The 17,761-nt window shown below is 38.8% G+C and overlaps 1 protein-coding gene across 1 annotated transcript in view; it reads left to right on the plus strand.

Moving 5' to 3' along the window:
- Col6a5 (collagen type VI alpha 5 chain) overlaps positions 1-17,761 on the plus strand; it is a 124,593-nt gene that overhangs the window by 20,002 nt on the left and 86,830 nt on the right. Inside the window, exons 2-3 of the mRNA XM_063248977.1 lie at positions 12,543-12,637; positions 14,258-14,854. Coding sequence (XP_063105047.1) covers positions 12,571-12,637; positions 14,258-14,854 — 664 coding nt within the window. The 5' untranslated portion in view covers positions 12,543-12,570. The remainder of the gene's footprint in view (positions 1-12,542; positions 12,638-14,257; positions 14,855-17,761) is intronic.

Below are 17,761 nucleotides of genomic sequence, written 5' to 3' on the forward strand. Positions count from 1 at the left end.
ACTTAAAACTGATATATTAACCAGTATGTAGTATATTTTGAAGAAAGTTCTATGTGCTGCTACTAAAAATGTATTTGGTTGTTGTTGGGTGGAATGCTCTGTAGATTTCTAAGTCCATTTGCTTGAAGATTTTGTTTAACTCTGATAATTTCTTTGTTGATTTTTTTGCTTATTTGAGCTGTTTGTGATAATGGGGTACTGAAGTCCCCCATAATTGTGTTTATGCTTATCTGATTTTTTATATGTCCAGTAGCCCTTGTTTATGAAATTGGATGGACCATTGTTTGGGCCATATATGCTAATAATTGTTACCTCTTTACCATTGGATTGTTTCCTTTAGCTCTTTTGATCAGTTTTGGTTTAAAGTTCACTTTGTTTGAATATAGGATATCTACAACTACTTTTTTTAGGTCCATATTACTTGGAATACTATTTTTCTATCTTTTGATTTTTTTTAATCTATGAGTTTATTTTGAGGCTTAGTGCATTTTTTTTTTTTTTTTTGGCTTTTTGAGACAGGGTCTCACTATGCAGTACAGGTTGGCCTTAAGCTCACTTTGTAGCCCAAGCTGGTTTAGAACTCACAATGCTTCTTCTGCCTCAGCCTCTCAAATGCTGGGGTTATAGGAGTGAACCACCACACCCAGCTCTTTCCTGTGTTTCCTGTATACAGCATATCTTTGGATAATGGTGTTTCTTGTATACAGCATATCTTTGGATAATGGTGTTTCTTGTATACAGCACATCTTTAGATATATAATTCTTTTATTTCTTGACCTATTCTGCCAGCATGTATATTTTGGTTAGGAAACTGGGACCATTCACACTGAAAATTTTTACTGGGAGATATTGACTTATTTATGTCCTTGTCTTATTTTCCTGTTTCTGATTTGCTATCTTTGCCTTCTACTTAAATGTCCCCTCTACTTAGGGTCCATTCTTACCAGGAGTCTATTAGACATTTGATCATTGTTAATTTCACTTTCTTTTTTCTAGGATATCCTTGAGAAGTTTCTAGAGTGCTGGTTTAGTGTTCATGAATTTCTTTAGATATTATTTTCATGAAAATATTTTATTTTTCCATCAATTTGAATGATATTTTCTCAGGATATGTCAGCCTAGGTTGGTAATGGTTTTCTTTTAGGGCTTGAAATACTTCACTAAAAGTTCTCCTGGACTTTAAGATTTGTGTTGGGAAATATCCTGTATTTCTAATGAATTTTCCTTGGTAAGTGATTTTTTGCTTTACCTGCTTTTAAGATTTTGTTCTTGTTTTGGGCTTCTGGGTTGTTGAGTATGATGTGTTATGAAAAAATTATTTTCTGATCATGGCTATTTGGGGTTCTATAAGCCTCATTTATCTCTGTGTTGGATTATTTTACTTTATTTGGTAAGTTTTCAGCTATTATTTCAGTGAATAGATTTTTATGCCATTTGTTCTATCTTCTGATTTTCTTTTACTAACTCCAATTATTATTATTATTATTATTATTATTATTATTATTTTTTGGTACCAGGGATCGAACTCATGACCTTACACAATCTACAAGCAGGCACTTGTACTGCTGAGCTAAATCCCTAGCCCCTCCAATTACTCTTATACAAGTCTTCTTTGACTCATCTATCAATTGTTGGATCTGTTTTTTGTGTTCTGTTGTTTTGAAGACATCTTTTATTAATTAGTCACCAACAACAGTCTGGTCTTCTGTTTTTGAAATTCTTTCCTCACATTGGTCAGTTCAGCTGCCCATAATCTCAACAAAATTTTTAAGTTCTAATTGGAGCCCTTTTATGTCCTCTAATTCTTTTCTATGTTGGTCATGCATGTTTTACTTTCAGCTCTTCCTCCTCCTCCCTCCTTCTTTGCTCTTCTATTTTTTGAAAATGTTTTCTTTAGACTTGATGATGATTTTGTTTAATTGGTCCAATATTTTTCTACTTATGTCTTCTGTGCCATTTCAAATCATTTGGGTGTGAGGCTTTTGGTTCCTCTACTGTGATGTCCCTGGATCAGAAAAGGGGGAGTTGGGAGTTTTTGCAGGCATTTTTTGGCTTCTTATGTTTCTAGTTTCTGTTTGCTTGTTTTGTGTTGAAGATTGTGGCTGTAGGTGCGTACTACTATGTTGGGCTAAGGATGTTCTTTATCAGATTGTGAATGTTCATCTCTAACTGCTAATAGCTTATAGTATTAATAGCGTTTGTTCTTATCAAGTGCTTTATCTTCTTCTGTTTGTATACTCATGTGAGTTTTCTTCTTTAACCCATTAGTGAGATAGATTACATAAACTGATTTTTTTGAATGTTAAACTAAATTTGCATAACTGAAATAATTTCAGTTGGTCATTGTCTATAATTGTTTTTCTACATTGTTTGATTTGATTTGCTATTACTTTGTTGAAGATTTTTGCATTTATGTTTATGAGTGATATGCGTCTGTAGTTCTCTTCTCTTGTAATATCTTTGTAAGTTTTGGGTGATACTGACTTCACAGAATAAGGAAATATTCTCTGCTTTTATCTTTTAGAAATAGAGAAGAGAATTGGTATAATTACTTCTTAAATGTTTGATATAACTCACTTGTGAATCTTTGTAGGCACAGTGCTTTTTTATTCAAAGTTTATTAATTACTGATTTGATTTATTCTTTTTAGTTTTTGCAGACTATGTGCTTCAAGAAATTTCCTGCTTCATCTAGGTTAATTTGTAGGTATAAATGTCCCCTAAATGTCTCCTGCATTTGAAGGTGATTGGATCATAGGAGTGCTGTATACATTAGTGGGATTACTTTTCAATGGATCCAGTAGCTGAATGTACTGTTAGAAGGAAAGGCCTGGTTGGAGGACAGTCACTGAGGGTGTGACCTGGGAGGGTATATTTCTGGCCTTTTCTCTGTCTTTCTGCTTGCTTGTTGCCATGGGTTGAACACCTTTCTTCCACCTTGGAGTCAGCCAATCATGGACTGAAATCATGAGTCAAAATACCTTGAGTGTTCTGTCCAAGCAATGAGAAACTTACTTAGTTATTGAATATGTGGGAATAGAATTGTTCATAATATTCTTTTGTTATTATTTTAATGACCCTTGACCTTGTAGTAAAGTCTTCTCTTTCAATTCTGATATTAATATTTATGTTTTCTTTGTTTTTTCTTAGTTTAGCTAGAGATTGATATTTTAAAAGGAATATCTTTTGGTTTCATAGCTTTTCTGAGCTGATTTTTAATTTCATTGATTTTTGCTCTACTCTTTTATTGCTTCTTCTGCTTATTTTTTCCTTGTTTTTTAAGATAAAAGTACAGATTATTGATTTCCTTCTTTTTCAAGAACCACATATGTACTCAATCCTGTAAATTTCATTTTAAGTACTGCTTTTGTTATATCTCAAAAACTTCAACAAATTGTGCTTACAAGTTGAAAATTTTTTTAACATTTCCCTTTAGTTTTCTTTGATTCATGAGTTGTTTAGAAGTATATTATTTAATCTCCACACATTTTGAGATTTTCCAGGTATCTTTCTAGTATTGATTCCTGGTTTAATTTTATTGTGGTCTGTGAGCAGATACTATATGAATACTATTCTTTCAAATTTGTTAAATTGTATTTTATAGCCCAGAAAGAAGTCTATCTTGGTGAATGTTCCACATAAGCTGAGGAAAAAAAATGTGTATTCCTCTGTTATTGGAGGAAGTAGTTGATAGATGTCTATTTTATCTAGCTGAATGATGGTGTTACTGAATTCAGTTATGTTCTTATGGATTTTCTAGCTGCTGGGTTTATTTGTTTCTGACACAGAGAGATAGAAATCCAGGTATGATGGAGAATTTATGTATTTATCCTTGAATTTCTATTAGTTTTTGTGTTACATAGTTTGGTGCTGTTGTAAGGTATGTACTTAGTAAGAATCGTGTTTATTTGCAGTTTGACTCCTTTTAAATTGTGTGATGCTGTTCATTATCCCTGATATATTACTGTACTTTGATGTCTTCCCTACCTGAGATTAATATAACTACTTTCACTTTCTTTTGATTGATGTTAGTATGATGTACATTTCTCTGATCATTTACTGTTAGTTTACATATGTTTATATTTAAAGTAGGTTTCTGGTAGACAGCATATAGTTTGTCTTATTTTTTGGCCCACTCTGATAATCTCTGTCTTTTAATTGTACATTTAGGTGACTGATGCTTAAAGTACTAGATTGATGCTTAAAGTTGATCCAGTTGAATTAATATTTGCCATGAGTGTTACTGTTTTCTGTTTTTGATTGCTTTTCTTCTAACTTGGTCTTCTTTTCCTGCTTTTTGTGGCTTTAATTGAGCATTTTAATTTTTTCTTAGTGTATCAGTGTATTTGTGTGTTACTGTTTTAAGTGGCTGTCAAAGTTTGCACTGTGCATGTACAACTAATCTAAGTCCATTTTTAAATAGCACTGTATCATTTCACAGATAAGGTGAGCACCATATAATAGTGAAACAATCCTGATTCCCACCATTAGTCCAGTTCAGATCTTCCCATCATATCAATCCTGTTTTGTGAGATTGTATTGATATGATAGGAAGATTTGAAATGACATGAAACATTATATAGACTTTTACTTGGGTCTCAGTCTTTAGTGACCTGAGAACTTCCACAAGTGCTCCTCGCTCCTCTTGTCCTCTCCTTTAGGTGGGATAGGATGGCTGGAGGAATTGGGTCAGTTTGGCTCTGATAAACCCCAAGTTGATTTAGCTCAGGTGACATGGTTTCTCTTGAGGTTAAACTTCACAGTGTGCTGTGATGTATTCAAACATGATTTCTTACCCCTTCACCTTGCTGATGTATGAATGAATTTGTCCTGGATCCTCACTGTGAGAACTTGGTAGAGTTTGTTGAAATTAAATTCCCAAGAGTGGAGTCTCTGGGCTTTTAACTCTCACGTTGGCCAAAACTCACCCTCTAGCAATTTGTCAATTATAGTTGATGTTCCTCAACCCCAGAACTGGTTCCTGCAAAGGTATCGGCTGATGAGTTTTTGTTTTGGTAACTTGTGACTTCTGCATCTATTTGTCTGTTTGTCAAATTTTAAAGGTAGTGCATTGTCTGTGATAAGAAAAGTTATTTATTTTAAATTTGCTCAGTTTTTAGTTCAATTTTAGGGCTCAGGGAAGACTTCCAAGCCACCTCATGCCAAACTAAAAATCAGAAGTTGAATTAGTTTAAAAAGAGAAACAAGGTATTGTTAGTCATTATACTGTAAAAAGTTATAAATTGGTACTGTTTTAGGAAACAACATCTTATATTTGTGATTTTTTCCTTCAATTTTTAATGTTTGGTTTACCTAGGAAAAGATAATTTTAAATTTAAGATTGAACTAAAACTATGGCCCACACTCAATCCTAGAAATAAAAACCTAATTTAAAAAAATTGGAATCATATTCAGTACACTTAAGTCTGCTTTTATCTCTAATTCCTTGTATCTGCTTGATTAAATTTAGCAATTTTAGCAAATTTACTTGCTTTGTGTTCTATTATGATAGCCTTATAGTAGAAAAGCCTTTTTTCAAAACTTACACTGTATTTTAAATTTTTTTATTATTTTGACGGTAGTAAAATACAACAGAACAAGACAGAACACTGCGATTGAGTCAGTGCAATACAGAACTTCACAGCAGGTTACTGGGATAACAGTAATAGGTACGATAGTGTATCTCGTTATCGTCACAATAGTTGTTCTTTCAATCAGGTATAGCGAAATCAAACAAAATACAGAACATTATAGAACTTATCTAAGCAGAATATTGAATAGAGCAATACAAATCATAACAAAGCAAAACAGTGATAACAATATTTGTCTTCAAAGACATGGTAGAAGAAAATCCCCTGATTTGCTATATTGCATATGGTCAACCTCCCAAGAGATGCTCAGAACTTTGGCTCTCATTTACTAAAGGAGGGTGGTGTGGGATGTTTGATTCTCAGCCGACGTGCCGGTAGCCTCATGGCTACTTACCAGGGAGGCAAGCTGGTTGCTTGGTTTTCTAGGGCCGTAAGTTCCAACACAGCACAGATCTCAGGAGATGTTGGGTGGTTTTCTCCCTGGGGTGGTCACAGCTTGTCTGAGCCATGGCTGCTTACAAGGGAGGCAGGCTTGTTGCTTGGTTTCCCAGTACCCTAAGTTCCAGCATAGCGTGGATTTCGTGAGACATTGGGTGGCTCTCTCCCTGGGGCAGCCACAGTTTTCCCTAAGCCATGGCTGCTTACCAAGAGAGTGAGCTCAAAACTTGCATTATAGATGAGATGACCAAACATATAAGCAGAAACAAACAACATATTGAGTAAAATATACACCTGGGATGTTAGGGAAAGAAATAGCGGTGTAGGCTACTTGGAGCAAATGGAAACTAGAAAGGTAGATGTGGGATTCAGTAATCAGGCAGCAGATAGGCCAAGTGATGAAGCATAGCTGGGATTTGAATTTATGTATAAGGACTGTTCAGGCTTGTCGTAGAGGGAAAAACCAGCATGTATGCATTGTGTTTTATAAGCTCCTGAGGGACTAGGGACCTGAGATTTAGACTGTAAAATTGCTGCAAGAGGGGAGCATCATAGAGGCTCAGTGTTGGATATCCAAACTGGCCTGGAATCTTCAAAAGTTTTCAGGTACATATTGGTTATGAATTTTGTGAATTAATGGATCCTGACTCAGTGAGCTCAAGCACCAAACAGGAGACAACTGAAAAAGTCCTGGATTGGTCAGGTGTTTAGCTGGTGTCATCACAGCTATGTCTTTCTTGATCTTGAGGTTCACATTCATGACAGCAAGATGATTCCAGAAGCTGTAGGCTTGTGTCCCACCAGAATACGCAGAACTCTCTTCCTGACAGGTCTAGCATCTCTGATGCTGACGGGCTTTGGCGGTACTAATCAAACACTCTTACTTTTGTCAGTTACAGTGAGTGTGGCCATGCTGGTTTGGGTAAGTGTCTTTTCCAGAATAAAGATGAAGTCAAGATTCCAGGAACTACACAGATAGAAAGTACGGAAAAGGATACTTCAAAAGAAATAACTGGGCAAGCAAATTAACAGATGTCTCTTACAAGACGCTTTATATACATGATCTTGTGTAAACATCTCAACAACACAGTGCGATAGTCATTTTTATTTTTATAAAAACCAAGGCCCTTTTATTTTTATAAGAACCAAGGCCCTTTGCACTGAGCTACATCTCTAGGCTTTCTGTCTTTTTTGGGCTCCTGGGGGGTTGAATACAGCATCTTTGTACAAAGCTATATAGCCCTAGTCATTTTAAAATTTTTATTTGAAAACAGGTCTCACTAAATTGCTAAGTAGCTGAGGCTGGGCTTCAATTTGTAATTCTCTTGCTTCAGTCTCTGAGGGGACTGGGATTACAGGTGTGTGCCCTTGAGATGAGACATCATTCTGTCTTGTTTCATGAGCAGTCATATAAATATTTCCTGCTAAGCACTGGTGATATAAAGATGTATCAAATATGCTTTGTCTCTGTTTCAAGAAAGCTTTCCAGGCAGAGTGAAGGCAGACATGAACAGGAGAAAGTTAAAGCTTCATGCAAGTTTTCTGTCTGTTTTTTCTACCAGTAAAATTCTAAATTGCCTGTAACTGTGTTGAGAACACAGTTGACACTCAAGAAAAGTTGGTCAAATGTATAATCAGAGTTGTGCACACGCATGTGTGTACATATGTACGTACCCATGTAAACATGTGAATGTAACTAGATATAAACAGCCTGAAGTCCAGTGATACAACAGAGGAAGAAAGACCACTGAATCAAGTGCTAAATCATGAGTTGGGTGTAGTCTGACAGATTCTACTCTTGTTTTAGGCCAGAACTAGGTTTCCATCTTCATTTCCTCATGTTGCTTGGACTGAGATTCATGAATTGTAGGTGCTCAGTAAGTGCTGGTGGCACTGAACTGAACCTGTTTCTAGCCAGACCAAAATTCAGCACAGTCCCCCTTGCCCCTATCTGCTTCTTCCCTAGGCTGACCCTGGGGTGTTTAGAAGACCTTTACTTTTTGCAAAGGCGGAAGTGACATTGCGCAGCTTCCCAACTTGTAGAACTGTCCCTTCTCTGTGACTGGTTTAGAGTAGCCCAGTAGAGTAATATGGCTTTGCTGTGTAATTGCTCACACTGGTAAAGTTCACTTCTCATGCATAGAACATTATTTTGTCAACCCCAGGATTTCAAAATATGACCTTTTGCTCTTGAAATGCCTGGAATAGCTGCTGTGTGAGTTTTGATATGCAGTTGAGCTTCTTATCATTTTCTAAGTAATTAACTTAACTCAACAAATATTTCTTGAGAACTTGTTCAAAGGAGGCACTGAACTGGGCAAGTGGGATATTCATTAATGAGTGATGAAGCACCTGGGCCTCCTCAACAAGCTTAGAGGTTTTTGAAGTGTGTGTGTGTGTGTGTGTGTGTGTGCACGCACACCTTACTGGGTAGGCAAAAGAAGAACAGGATTCAGAAAAGTATTTCAGAAAACACAGAATAGGGCAAAATATGATCACTGACACATGAGAGGATTAACTTGGCAGTCTATGCAGGTAGCATAGGAGTCTGGCCATGTTTATAGATTTGCGGTGTGTGGAGGATGTCTTGCATTCTCTCTGAGAAGTGGTGCCTAGGAATAAATAGAATGATGAAAACGCAAGGAAGCAGAGCCATCTGGCATGCACAGAATGGCAGCTAGGACAAGAAAATGATCTTGGGACTCATAATTCCTACTGATAGGAAAACCCAATCAATGTATCTTCCGGGTGCTTCCAGAAAATGGGCCAGAGCACTACAGGCTGAGGTCTAGGGTTCGAACCTTCCATGGGCTAGATGTGTGACCTTGGATATGCCAACAACCTCAGTGGAGGAAGATCCTCAGTGGGAAGCAAGCAGATGGTGTATATTCAGTGTAAGTCTTTCGCCAGCCAGACGTTGTATTTCCTAAACTCATACCCTGCTTCCTCTGCTGGAGTTCCATATTTGGTCAGAGCCTAGTCTTGGCCTGTTGGTGCTATGTTTATCTAAAGCAAGGGATGAATAATCAGGGAAAGTGGAGGGTGTGAGTAAGGGAACATAGTGGAGGACAGAAGCAAAATGACCTGACCTTTGTTTTTAACTAAATTTCGGGACCCTTTACTCCCTTTTCTGCGAAAGGAGATAAAGAGAGATGTTGAGTGTGATCACTTTAGAGTGCTATTTATGCTGCTTTGAGTTAGGATTTATTAGTGTGAACCTCTGTTAAGCTATTTACATTTCAGTGGACTCAAAATTTGCACAAATGCCTTTGCTCTGTTGCCACAACAACTTGGTAAATAATTTTTACTTTCCTTTAATATCTATACCTACTAGAAAGTTGCAAAGTGTAGCATAATCTTTTTTGTTTGCTAAATTAAGCTTTTTTCCCCTTTTACCTTACCAAATCATTTTAAGATTTGTCTTAGGTACTTTTCTCATTGCTGAGACAAAATACCAGACACCCAAATTTAAAGGAGGGAAGATTTATTTAGCTCACAGTTTGTAGAACTTTCAGTCCATAATCAGCTGGTTCCAAGGGAGGGTACCATGGCAGACAGGCTTCGCAAAGGAGAAACAGATACTGGTCATGGCAGGCAGAAGTTAACAAAGCAACAAAATGGTCATCACAGTTTTTTCTATCCCTTACATCTTATCTGGAGAGGGCAGCACTCACACCATTAACCCTAGTACCCTTAATCCTAGCCTTACACCATGAATCAATCCAGTGTCACATACTCTAGATCCAGCCACCTCTGAAAAAGTCCCACTTATGACTGCTTGAGACTTTGGGGGACATCGAAACATAAGCCATAACAACACCCTATGCCATATGTTATAATACAATGCCTCATAGGAAGTGCTGCCATTAAAAAGAGCAATATTTGTTTTTCACAGACACTTATTACCAGAGGGATGTAATCCAAAGGAAGTAATTATTCATTATTCTATTAAGATCCTTCTAATTTTGTCTCCTGGAAGTTCTGGGAGTTTCCCCATTGCTGCATGGCTGATTTGTATGTGCTTAACATTCCTGCAGGAAATAGTAAGGCCAGGTGCTTACTTCCCAGTACCTAGTGTGGAACCTTCTCTTCATTCCATCATAGTATTAAAGGAGAATTTTAGAGTCAGGAGATGCCTTAGAAATATGAATCAGTCTTTTCCAAAGAACTGAGACTCTCAATTCTAGTGTTGTAGGATCTATCTATCTATCTATCTATCCTGTATATCTATATCTATCTATCTATCTACCTATCTATCTATACATCTATTAAACATGTCTCCGGTATAGGGACAAGTTGGCAGTTTATCACTGACTTTTGGCATCTTCCACCAAATACAACTTCAGTGTGTCACAGGAGAGACAGACAGGTTGAGGCATCAAAGCCCCAAGGACCATAAATAATTAACAATTAAAAAGGGTAGCTCCTCTAGAATAACTATAGGGCCTGAGATAAAAGTATTTGGGTAAGAGGTGGGGCTGGAAGAGGAGATCAGTAGTGATAGAGGGTAGATGACAAATTTAGAACTGTTCTTTCCTAAGAGATTGCCTTTTCCAATCCACATCTCATCTGAGGAATATAACCTTTCACCCTACAACCAGCAGGTATTACTAGTCAAGGGAATGAAAAATAAATTCACTCACAAAAATTAAGTTCACCTCAAGAGCACAAGAATATGAAAGCCTGGCAAATCAGAACACAATGCAGACGTAATGGAAAAGACAAATAAGAATGGAAGTGACAAGAGCGGATCATGCCAATGTGATGAAGATGTGGGACTATTACTTCTTATAGCCCAAAGGAGGGCTACGCAGCAATATTCATAAGAAATTGAAGTAAATATCTCTTTGAGCAATTACTCCTCTCCAAAGTTAAGCTATTGTTACCATTTTGGAGATTAGAAATGTGTAGGACACATTGAGCTGGAGATAGAACAGAGCTAAGTCAAAGCACAAGGGCATGGATAGTCATGAAGATTATTTACCCGAATGCTCCAGTGTCTATAGGAAAAGAGGCAAAGAGGGCAACTAAGTCAAGCCTGAGTTGGAACCCACCCATTCTCACTTTCCAAATATGTGCCTAACCTAAAGAGGGCTGCAAACCCAACTCTGAACATTTACTGGCTGTTCAGAGAGGGACAGAATTCCTCAGACCCTTCACGCCTGGGTTCTTATGATCTGTGCTTGAAGAGCATCACTGAACATATAGAATAAAAAGCTCTGAATAAATCTCTCATGTAAGTCACATATTAATGGATTGGAAGACTTACTATTAAAATGGCTGCTTTAGTCACTTTCTCATCACTGTGACATCATGCTCAACACTCACCACTTAAAGGAGGAGAGTTTATTTTGGAGCCACATAAGGGCACACGACTAGGGCCAGTGGAGCTTCAGAGAGGGCACACCTGACCCCTCCCCAGCTGCTCTGTGAGCTGTGTGCCCCATTTATATATTCTTCTCTTTAGGTTCACTTTTGCATCTGTTTTTATTTTAATTTTTTTCACTTTTTCATCTTAATGAGGAGTTGAGTGCAGGTGCTCAGAGGCCATACAGGATGCCACATGTGAACGCCTGGCTTGGAGCTGAGCCTGCCACACCACTCTGGCTACACTGAGTTCCTCTGTTCATTTATTTATTCTCCTAATAAAACCATAAATCGTGTGTGGTGCGTGCTGAAGGGGGATGGGCAGGAAGAAGCACCTGGGCTGCAACATTTATTAGACACGAAATCAGGAGAGGTTTATTTTGGCATGTGCTTCTAGTCCACAGTTGATTGGCTCCAAGGCGAAACAGCTGGGTACAGTGGAGGAAAAACTGCTCATGTCTTGGTGGCCAGGAAGCAGAGAGAAAAAGGAGGAGCCTGGAAGGGAAGGGAGACATACTCTTCCAAGTCATGACCCTAGTGACCATCTCTTCCAACTAGACCCCATCTCCTAGCAGTGATATCACCCCATCATTCAACTTCTTCCAGAAGCCCCAACTATGAGGGCATGAGGCTCTTGGTGACATCAAGATATAAATCACGACAGTGGCATTGCTCCACAAATTCATCTGTATGTTCAATGCAATTTCTAGCAAAATCTAGTTACTTGCTTTTTTTCTAAAAGCTGACAAGGTGAAATTCATATGGATATCCACAGGACTCAGAATAGTCAAAACAGCTCTGAGAAAGAGCAAAATTGGAGGACTTATCCTCTCAACTTCAAAACTTTCAAGACAGGCAGGGGAATCAAAATTGTGTGGTACTAGCATACAGATGGACAGGTACATAATGGAATATAACTGAGAATCTGAAAAACACACTCAGACTTGTAAATTTGCTTTTGACAAAGGTGCTAACATATAGTAAAAGAAATGTCTTTCAACACATGGTGTAACATAACTGGATACCCACATATAGAAGAATGAAGTTGATAAATACTTGTATAAAGTATACTGTACTCTAATCTCACTGTTTTGATACCTACTCTGGGGTATGCCATAAAATGTTTCATGTTATGAATTCTTTTCAGACAAAAGCAAGAAACCTCCATTAACAAAATGAAGATTCAGCTAATCGTATTTATCCTAATCATTTGGACTGAAGCACTGGTGGATCAGAGCCCAGGTACCGGTATCTCCAAAACTTAATATTTTTTTATGTCTTATCAAATTTTATTTTCATAAGTAGAAATAATTTATTCACTAAAAATCTAAGTACATAGCATTTGACAAGAGGTGTAGCATACAATATCAAACAAATTTAATCTGTCAAAAATGACGTAAAACCACAGGCAAAAATCATAAGCTATATTTTACTAGAAAAATTTTAATTGTTCATTGACTTGCTTAAGTTTCAATGTTTTACATTTCTATGAGTAGAGTTACCCTGTTTTTAGGTTTGTCTGAAAGCCCTAAATGAGTGAAAGCAAAGGAACCCTATACATAAAACAAATTATAAGTCATTTTGTGGCTGAAACAGTGTTCTTTCTTTTACAAACATAAAATGTACAGATTAGGCCTTTCTAATCTGGAAGTTCCTAATGTGAAGTGACCCAAAGTCTGAAATGTTTTGAGTACTGCCATGATACCATAGAAAATACCACACTTAGACTTGAATTGCATCCCTAAGTTATGTTGCTATGCACATGGAAATGTTTATGAAAATCTCAAATCTGAAGCAATTCTGGTCCCAAGCATTTCAGCTAAGGTAAACTCAGTGTACGTGTGTGCATGTGCATGTGCCTGTGTGTGTACGTGTGCGTAGGATGAAAGCTAGATTTTTCTACTCCTTTGTTGTTACTGAAAGCATAGTCGAAAGAAGTATCTTTAACCCTGTATTTTACCACCATAGGTTTTCCAGATGAATATTTGAGTTGCTTTAAAAGAAAGTGCCCACTGAGGGGACAGTATATCACTAATTTGAGAGTGAAGGGAAATGAGCTGGCCAGTGTGGACACTGCTCATGATGCTGGTGCTTCCTATGTCCAGAGTCTTTTGCAGGCTAGGCACCACTTCCCCAGCTGCTGTCCATATTACCTGGCACAGCTATACCTCACTTCTGGGCTTTCCTGGAGCCTTTTTACCCAAGAGGTTCTGCCAGAAACCCTTAACTCCCTTCAGTTCCTGGGGATGTCCACAGCTGATGGTTGACTGATGGGAAAAACTGGTCCTCTTTCCTTAAAGAGGGATAACTCTGTGCTAATTTATGTGTCAGAGTCATGGGCAGATTAGAACTGAGCTGGGCTTCATCCAGTGACAAATCTCTCTTCGTTCCATCCTGTCTGATACTGCTTTTATTACACCACTTACCAGTGGAGCCCAGCCATCTGAAATCCCTGTCCCAGACTCTGTCTCTAAACTCTCAAACTTCCTAGAGATGCTTACTAGGAGGTTTGAGAGTTCTAGGAGTTCCATCTTCAAAAAGATGGAACTTTCTGGAATGGTATCATGTTATTTATTTTTTAGTACAGTGTCAGAGTTTGGGGCTGAGGAAGTAAAAAAAGATTTAAACGCTGTCATTTGCCTCTGGCATAGAGTTGAGAAAGAAAAAATTCTGTCGACTAATTTCATTAAAATCTTATTGTTTGATATTTTGGCAAAACCAAGGGCAGCTTCTTCCATTTGACCTCCAGAAGACACTTTCCTTGGAATTCTGATAGACTGTTTACATAAGGACAATCTTAAGAGAGCACTTTGGTCTAAAATATAAAGGCTGAACACTAATCTTATTTTTGTATTTTTATAGTGCCAGGCCCTGAGTACGCGGATGTGGTGTTTCTGGTGGACAGCTCGGATCACCTGGGAACTAAGTCCTTTCCGTTGGTGAAAACGTTCATCAACAAAGTAATCAGTGGTCTTCCCATAGAGGCCAGCAAGTACCGTGTGGCCCTGACCCAATATAGCGACACGCTCCACAACGAGTTCCACCTCAACACCTTCAGGAGCAGGAACCCCATGTTGAACCACCTCAAGAAGAACTTCAGGTTCATCGGCGGGCCCCTGAGGATAGGAAAGGCTCTCCAGGAGGTCCACAAGACCTATTTCTCTGCATCTACAAATGGAAGAGACAAGAAGCAGTTCCCCCCAGTTTTGGTGGTCCTGGCTTCAGCTGAGTCTGAGGACGACGTGGAAGAGGCCTCAAAGGCCCTGCGGAAAGATGGAGTGAAAATCATCTCGGTGGGGATGCAGGAGGCTTCTGAGGAAAACCTGAAGGCCATGGCCACGTCTCAGTTTCATTTCAACCTTCGGACAGCCAGAGACCTCAGCATGTTTTCCCAAAATATGACGCAGATCATCAAGGATGTGACCAAGCACAGGGAAGCAGTGAGTGCTGATGAACAAGGCAAGAAAGCCCTTGGGTGAAGACTCTCCCAGGCCTCATGGAGTCTGCATCTGTCCACCTTCCTCCGTTGTAGCTTGCATTTGGTTTTCATGATTACCTAGATTGAAGTACTGGGCTTTCTGCATGTCCCTCTCTTCTGTCTTTGCCTGTACTGTTTTCTCTCACAGGAACTCTCATGCATTTCTTTGTCTTTTTACAGTTTAATAACTTCTCCATCATTTTGGTCTCTATTCTGTACTCTTACCCTCTTGCAGTACTTTTAAATTTCATTTTGGGTCTTAGAGGTCCTTTTGCACAAGATAACATCCAAACAATCTGTGGCAAATTGTGAGCTCCAAAGGGCTTATGTGGCTCTTCCTCTATGACATCTCAGGTGGTTGTAGCTTCCAAGGCTTCTCTCTTAGGCTGCTTTACTCCCTCCTTGCAATTTTCCTTAGATGTTACACATTTTACAAATTTCTGGGGTCTTCCCTGCACCTTCACAGCTTCACACATTGATCTCTCAGAAGCACACTGCCTAGCTTCTCATGCCTTCTTCTGAAATCGGGGTGGAAGCATTTTAAATCTCAGAACTCTTGCAATTTCCATGCACCTAAAGCCACATGGATGATGCCAAGATGCTGGATCAGTAGCCAGGTTTTCTTTTTTCTTTGCTGTAGGGGTCAAGTGCCTGAATCACTGTCCACTCAGAACCTTATTCTGTCAAACTGTCTATGCTGCCCCATGGCTGGATGAGGCTTTGGGGAACATCCAGACACACCATAACAATGAGCAAGCAAAACAGAGTGGTGCCAGTGTGTTGTATGGATGAGATTATCCAGGCCTTCTATGGAGGAAGGCAGAAATAATCCCCAGCATCCTGGGCCTTCTTTGTAACATTATGCAGCCAGTGTTAGGATAACAACTGTCTTTTTTGTATTTGGGTAACTGGGTTGGTGATGGCTCTTCTATCTGCAAATATAACTTTAAAGGTGCCCCAAGAATTGGCACAAAACTGATGGTAGGGAAAAAAGATAGAAGATCACTCATGTGAGGGTTTTATGGGCCAAACCTTGAAAGATGTCCTCTTTTTACTTACATTTCACTGGTCAGATCTTAGTCATATAGCCACTCTGAACTGTAAGCACACTGGAATATCAGATCTCATTCCATACTCAGGAAAAGGAAATGAGATTTGGAGAACATCTGAAATGTTATATTCAGTTAGTGTTGCTCTTGAGATGTTGGGAGTCCATTTCCCTTTGCTCTTTCTATAACTCAACTCCCTTGCCTTGGGAAAAATATAGATGCTATATAAATTCTTAAGGGATATGGCAGAAACATCCTGTGATCTTTTACCTTGGAAACCTGGAAATTCCTCCAACTCTGTTGATGGCTGCTAAGCCTGAGCTCTGCAGATCATTGACACTCTACTACCTCCTTAGAGGGCTCTGCATATTGACTAGTCTTCTCCCACTCCTAACGTACAGCGAAAGATATTGCTTGGTAGACCCTTGCTTTTAGAGGTTAAGAGCAAGGGTTTTGAGGGTCAGGAAAGGCTTGTTCAAACCCTGGGTTTGAACAGGGTTGGCAGGTTGGGCCCTTGAGTAGGTTACTTAATCTCTGAGCCTGAGTTTATTTAATTTTAAAGTGATGATAATAGTGATTATCTTGTCATATGAGTGAGAGGGAATGTATGACATTTAGCATACAGTCTACTGTTACTGGTAGTAACAACTATTTGCAAATAAACACAAACTCGAACAGGTCATTCTGGGGATTTGTTTTAGTCAGCTGTGTGGGATTTAGAGTAGACTGGAAGATTTATGAGAATTATTTTTAATTCTATAAATATGTTTGACCTCCTACCATGTGCCAGGCACTAAGGAGTTAGAAATGAGTAAGTGATGCCTTTTGCTTTCTAAGGTTAGGGAAGATAATGGGTAGATTTGGCAAGACTGAGCTTATCTCTTGGCTACACTTTCCACAGTTGCTACTCCTTGTGTGCTTGGAGTAGGTTTTTGATGGGAACGTGGTACACTTTTCCTTAGATTTCAGATCTATATAACCAGCTGCTTACATGATACCACCTACTAGGTGCTCAATGGTATATAAAATGGAGCTCCTGGCTCCTCCTTGCCCTGTAACTTGGTTTTTCTTTCCTATCTTGCCTGTTTTAGAATAAGACAGTACCACTCTCCACTCAGTTGTTCAGGCCAAGAACCCAGGAATTTTTACCATTTCTTCATTTGTTTTCAGATTTGCATCCAATATATCAAGTTTTCTGTTCTACATCTAAATCATGTATTAAACCACACTGTAATTATCTTTCCTAGAGCTTTTGTATCCTTCCTGGATGAGGACAGTTGACTCTTAATTGTGATTGCTGAATTCATTATTTCTCTTCAGCCACTGGAGTAACACTTAAGAGATTTCACCCAGATCATGGCTCCTAGATACCTAGGCCTGTATCCCTCTGATCTCATCCACTATTGATTTTCTGCATTTATTGGCTCTATTCTCAATGGGCTTTAAGCTTCTTCCCACCTCTAGGAATTCTTTCTAACACAATTCCTCTTTCTTCAGAATTCGGCATGACTGAACGCTCTTCAGATTTAAACCCAAATGTTACCCTCTCAGAAAGGCTTTCCCTGACTTCTTCATGTCTCAGGTCCTAAGTCAGTGCCTCTCTGATCCCCTTCGGGCTTCCTGCACCACATCCCAAGCACAGTTACTCAGTCAAGTCTTCTGTTTTATTTGCTCTGTAGCACTTGTTGCTGTCTGAAATAATGTAATCTGTGTATCTCTCCTCTCCACACAATGTGAGCTTCCCGAGGTAACGGATGCCTCTGCCAGCTCACCTCTGCATCCCACACAGTGGTAGTGGCAACTGCAGTGGTGGGCATGGCAATGGTGATGAATGTGTGT

Source organism: Cavia porcellus, unplaced genomic scaffold (assembly GCF_034190915.1).
Source record: "Cavia porcellus strain 051 isolate PalLab524CR breed Dunkin Hartley unplaced genomic scaffold, mCavPor4.1 scaffold_5, whole genome shotgun sequence".
Lineage (NCBI taxonomy): Eukaryota > Metazoa > Chordata > Mammalia > Rodentia > Caviidae > Cavia > Cavia porcellus.